Source organism: Musca autumnalis, unplaced genomic scaffold, assembly GCF_047663935.1.
Source record: "Musca autumnalis isolate F117 unplaced genomic scaffold, ASM4766393v1 scaffold_5, whole genome shotgun sequence".
Classification (NCBI taxonomy): Eukaryota; Metazoa; Arthropoda; class Insecta; order Diptera; family Muscidae; genus Musca; species Musca autumnalis.
The window spans coordinates 199,784,580-199,790,890 of NW_027412088.1; the positions used below are offsets into that span (position 1 = coordinate 199,784,580).

At 39.1% G+C, this 6,311-nt stretch overlaps 1 protein-coding gene across 1 annotated transcript; it reads left to right on the top strand.

Annotated features, from left to right (window-relative positions):
• Window positions 1-5,066: 5,066 nt before the first annotated feature.
• On the top strand, window positions 5,067-6,006 carry LOC141404757 (trypsin beta-like). Its single transcript, XM_073988463.1, has one exon. It carries the CDS (start codon window positions 5,188-5,190, stop codon window positions 5,959-5,961), a length of 774 nt encoding a protein of 257 aa, XP_073844564.1. The 5' UTR covers window positions 5,067-5,187; the 3' UTR covers window positions 5,962-6,006.
• Window positions 6,007-6,311: the final 305 nt, after the last annotated feature.

The window sequence follows — 6,311 nt, forward strand, 5'->3', positions numbered from 1 at the left end:
ATGACATTAGTATCAAGATTTCATGTAGGATCTCAAACAAATCCGGTCATGAAAAGATTTAATTTTGTGTGGTAAATCTTGATAAATTTGATGAGATTAGGCAAACAAATCCTGATAATGAAGGTTAACCCCGCAAAATGCCCTAATATAAACAGCATATTAGTAATATTTTGTCTAAACATAGTTTACGTTTGAAGATAAGCCATATCGGTCCACTCCTTCAGGTACATCCCTCACAAAAGTTCCAAAATGTTTGGAAAATTTGTTCATACGGTAACTCTTGAAGGGAGTGGCCGAATTGGTCCATACTTTACACATCCTAATATATCTACTTGATATAGATCAGGTTCAAATATTATCTATATTTGTCCACTCCATCCGGTACCTCCAACACAAAATTTCGGATAAGTTTACTTTAAGATTTCTTGAAGCAACTTGCATTCGCTGCCTCAATTACGATGGGGCAAGTCCATACTTCTTGAGCAAACATCCCGAAAGGTGTAAAAACCCCCTATGGCACCATATGTGGTGGCTGGAGATCCACTACCATAATGGTCAATGTAGATCGATTCCTTTAGTATCACTTTCGCAAAACTTTTGATCTCTAATCCTAATGAACATTTTTGTCGGTTCAAATACCCACAATTTTAAAATACCCCTAAATACATACGTTTTTTGAGAAAAAAAAAAAATGTTTCAATATATACAGGCTGAGGGTACATCTCTGTCTGCAAAGCCGGCTGATACTTTTTTACTTGTTATTCTTTTATTTTTATTATGTCAGAAATGAAGGAGGAAAGCAAGGCAATCAGGCAAGGCAGCTTATGTACGCAGGCCTTAATACTCTTCTCTTCGCCCTCTCACTCTCGGGGTGCTCGACAAACTGTCGATTGAAATAACTTGCGCACCTCTTCGGGTCAGTCAACGTAACGTCGCCAAACGTGACTGAGGTCCTATCTTCCCTTTTTCCAGGGTTCGAGAGTGGCTTAACCGTTGCCCACAATCCACCTATACCGGCTCCAATGTTGCAACTCTTCAGATGATTTAACCACTTGTTCCGCTTATGCGACCAGCCTGTTAACCTCCAGTGTCAGTTCCCTGACTCTGGGGTCATTGTGGTTGGCACGCGTCCTAATCTAATCCCGTCGCCTCTGCTGGGAACTTTGGTCTTACTTCGGGTATTCGACCAGCAAGGATATGGCGAGCGGCTGCAGCAGTGATGATGTCTCGGAACGTCCTTTCCGCTACCCGAACATCAGAAGGATTGGGCAGTTCTCTCAAGCGGTTATTGGTGAACTCTCTGAAACTCGGCCAATCAGCTTTCTTATGATTGATGAATGTGCGGCGTTCAGAGGTGATGAAATCGGGTGGTCTGCTAATGGAGACAATTATGGGGAGATGGTCTGATCCAAGGGAAATGACGGGGTGCCAGGTAACGTCATTTGTCAGACCAGATGACACGATGGTTATGTCTGGTGAAGTGTGACACTCTCCTCTAATTCTGGTAGGTGCTTCCTCATTGGCCGTGCAAAACGTGGTCGTTTCCGAGGGCCGAATAAAAGTCCCCCAGGACCAGACGATTATGACCTTCCAAAAGCGGGCTAATACCGGGCTCGTAATCCGAGATACAGCTATTTCTCGGCGGGATGTATACGTTCAGCAGCTCTATCTCGGCAGTTCCACACCTGATTGCTACCCCCTACATTCCATGTACGGGTCATTAGAGACAGGCTCAAGCGAGATAGGTCTGTATTGGACAGACTGTTGCAACAGAAAAACTAATCCCCCACCTCCACTTCGGGTGCGATCCTTCCTTAGCACGTTGTAACCATCACAACGTTGTAATTGTTGAGCTTGGTTTCCTGCACCGCAGCGACCTTGATATTCCTCCGACTAATGAAATCTACTATTTCCTCGATCTTACCTCGGTGTCCATTGCAATTAAATTGCAAAAAGGATGCATTTTCCGGGATTGGGACAACTACGGTGTTAAAGGCTGCATGTGCGGTTGTTGTCGAGGGGACTGCGAGGGAGTCTCATAATCGGACGACGAGGGAGTTTCGTAATCCGATGACGACTCACCGAGGACTGTATTCACGCAACGCAGCATGCAGCAACTAGTCCCTCACGTGGACAAGTCCAGAGCAACTCCTTAGATGCACCAAATCCTGACATCAATTGCATCTCAGCGTAGGTTGGATGTGGGTGAAGATGCGGATGTGACATTCCGAGCACAAATATATTGGTCCTGGGTTTTCCTCCGTCCCGACACGGACCAAAAGAATTCGGAGCAGGCATTCCGGGATATGCTGCTCCCAACACGGAAAAACGAAACAAATATAAACATATGCATGTACACTGAAACACATCCAACGTTTGAGTTAAGTTGTGTGTCAATTCTGGTAAAAGAATAAACGAAAGAGTGCTGCCAAGCTCAATTTTTCAATTTTTCTTTATTCTTCTACCAGAAATGACACAAAACGTTACGCAAACGTTGGTTGTGTTGTCAGCTTTAAAGGCCTGCGTACATAAGCTGCTTTGCCTGATTGCCTTGCTTACCTGCTTCATTTCTGACGTAATAAAAATAATAGAATAAAGACGAAATTTCGAACTGGGTTGCCATCAGTTGGAAATTGGGTTGGCCTTCTTTGTTCTTTTATTTTTTTATTGAAGCAGCAAAGCAAGGCAATCAGGCAAAGCAGCTTATGTACGCAGGCCTTAAGAAGGCCGAGCCAATTTCGAACTAGGTCGTATTTTTCTTCCTTATTCTTTTTTTCTGTTATGTCAGAAATGAAGCTGGAAAGCAAGTCAAGGCCTGGGTACATAAGCTGCCTCGACTGCTTACCTTGCTTTTCTGCTTCATTTCTGACATAATAAAAATAAAAGAATAAAAGGGCAACCTAGTTCAAAATTGGCTCGGCCTTCTTTATCCTATTATCAGAAGCAAGCAAGGCAAGCAGGCGAGGCGGATTATGTACCCAGGCATTCAATCAGGTGAGGCAGCTTATGTACCCAGGCCTTAAGTGAAACGAAATCCTGTGAAATTCAACTGTCAATTCCATTGCTTCAAATGATATATACGTTTTATTACGGATGATTTATTTGAACTGTATCTTGTAAATGCCTTAAATGAGACACAAAATAATATGCTCGTGACTAGACATTTTGTCAGTTCCAGAACCTGCAAGAATCTACAAATTTTTACTACGATAAAAATTTTTTTCTCTTGGTCTCTTCCAGGACTGCAAGAATCTACTAATTTTTACTACTTTTTTGATAACATAAAGGAAAAACTGTTGTCGTAGTAAAAATTTGTAGGTTCTTGCAGTTCTGGAACATATCAAGTATAATCGTTTGGATCAAGTCATATTTATAGAAGGTATATGCATGAATTACAACAAATAAAAAATTTACAAAAACAACATTGTTGTTATTGAAAATTAATTGTCAAAGATAAATATTGAGTAATAGGGTCGTTCCAAAATTTTTTTCAGGAAAAACATAAATACGTTTTGAAAATCATCTAAAATAGAAAAAAAAAATTGAATCAAAATGTAAATATAAAGCATTCAGAACTCTCGTAGTTAATTTTTTTATGATGAAAAGAAGTATTTTTTTGTAACAAATTTCGAAGTTTCAAATTTCATGGGTAGACCCTATTACATTTTGAAAACCAACTTTACAAAAAAAAAGTAAAAATACAACTGATTGTCACTTCTACCTTCTATAAATGTGCCTTGGTTTGGATTTTGCCAAAAACAAAACAAGTCGTTCTGCTTTGGCCAACATTTTGTTGTTTTGTCAACAGACCAGTTGAGAGACAGACGACAAATGTATGTATGTGTTAGTAAATCAGAGTTGTATTTGGAGACAAATTGTCTAGTGTAAACGCCTAGTAAGGCAAACTTCGGTTTTTTAATGGTGTAATAAGTCGAAGGTCACACTAGAGTGGTTTCATTGAAACTTTTAACTATTTATAGATCGAGTTCCTCACTACAGCAACTTTATGATATCACTCTACTGTGAAACTCGACCTAGGAACCCTTGTTTTCATGAAATTGTTTCAATGAAACACTCTAGTGTGACCTTCGACTAATATAAGGTGTTTGCATGAATTACAACAACTAACCATTTTACAATAACAATATAATTTTATGGGAACTAAATGTCAATGGCAACGTTTGAATACTAGTGTTTTTCCAAAATAGTTCAGAAAAATGTACAAGAAATAAATAAAAAGATTTAAAATTTAATTCTAATTGGCATCGAAATTACTCTATACATAATGTTATACATTCTACACTTCATATATTTATTGTGCGGCACTGAATAGAACAGATTGGACATCCATTTATTAAATTTTGAAATATTCTGGGTAGATTCTGGCAATTTAGTTTATAAAAAAAGTTCAAAGCCGCATGATTGTCACTTACACCTTATATTATTACACCATGGGGTTTTTCTGTCTCCCTTAAGCCTTTACCTAATTAACTGCGTGTTGCGTGTGCGTTCAAAAATACAAAAACAAAATACATGTATTTGTTTTTGTTTTCAATTTGAAATACATGTATTTTGTTTTTGTATTTTTGAACGCACACGCAACACGCAGTTAATTAGGTAAAGGCTTTTGAGACCCACTTACAATTGGGCGCCGTAGATATAACTATTCTATAATATATTTAGAAATAAAATAAACTGGATCGACTTAGGTAAAGGTCAGCGTTGTATCGTGAAATTCCTAAGATTTCTATAATTACATAACTGACTTCTGCCATATCTTCAAACAGATAATAATCTGAAAATTTTTCGATAAGCAAAAGAAAAAAATATTATTTTATTATCGAATAAAAAATAAAGTATATTCACAACACTCTTGTATTTGTCCAGAAGTAGGAGAACACTACGTCATCACCCAAAGACCACAAATCACAGATATTGGCAAAAGTAAAGAAAACAAAACACATATATCAGTAAATTTATTTTGCTGATAATAATGGTGGAGCGACTAAATTTCCAAAACTCAAAGCTTGTAAATTTACGGAATTAGATTTAGTCTATACGCGGAATATTCAAATTTATGATGTTTTGGGAATACTTGCAAAAAAAGTTTTCAATTCTGGTGACTATAAAATACCATAGAAATCCAGTGATGAAGTGTAGTTTCGAGAAATCATTTCCGAAGACAACATGTATCGCTGTACTTTCGTTTTATTGGCCTTAATGGCTGCCTCTGCCTATGGCAGTATCATTTTGCCACGCTTGGTTCCTGATTTGGAAGGCCGTGTTGTTGGCGGTGAAGACACAACCATCGATCAATACCCCTATCAAGTTTCTGTACGCATGTTGGGTTCCCATATCTGCGGTGGTAGCATCTATAACTCTCGTGTCGTTGTCACTGCTGCCCATTGCATCTACAGCTTCTTGGGCGCCAGCAGCTACAGTATCCAATATGGTGTTACCAAGGTTGGTGGCAGTACCAATGTCATTGGTGCCGAACGTATTGTCAAGAACGAAAACTACGATTCCAACGTGATCCGTAATGATGTTGCCTTGATCTTCTTGTCTTCGGATATTCCATTCAGTGCCAACGCTCAACCCATCCCATTGGCCTCTGCTGAACCTACTCCAAATACTGTTGCTGTTGTCACCGGTTGGGGAACCACTGAAGAAGATGGTACTTCTGCTTCCATTTTGCAAAAGGTTGAGGTATTGATTGTCGATCGTAATGCCTGCAATCGTCAATATGCCGGTATCAATGAAATCACCGATGATATGTTGTGCGCTGCTGTTGAAAATGGCGGTAAGGATGCTTGCCAAGGTGATTCTGGTGGTCCATTGGTGGCCAACGGTAAATTGGTTGGTATTGTTTCCTGGGGTGTTGGCTGTGCTCGTCCCGATTTCTCCGGTGTCTACAGCAATGTTGCCTATTTGAAACCCTGGATTGAAGACAATTTGGCTTAAAATTGACAATAAAGATATGTTAAACATTTTATCGAGAATTCAATAGTCCATTGTTTTAATGTTTTTGGTTGGGTTTTATAATACGACTTTGTATGGATAGATGGTATTCCAAAGGGTTTTTAGGATGGAGGTCTATGTAAAGTGGGGTACACACGATCAGTTTTGACTGTCAGTTTTGCTCGAATAATCGGTTGCTTGCCAGTGTGGCCGCTATTTTTTGTCAGTCATCAGGCAACCACAAAATATTTTGTGGTTGCTGGACAGTTTGACTCTTATCGATATTTCCGAAAAATCGTCAGTCAAAACTGATCGTGTGTACCCCGCTTAAGACATGATATTGAGTGGACAGA

Coding starts and splice junctions, on each gene's coding strand:
- LOC141404757 (XM_073988463.1), top strand. CDS start 5,188: ATGTATCGCTGTACTTTCGTTTTATTGGCCTTAATGGCTGCCTCTGCC.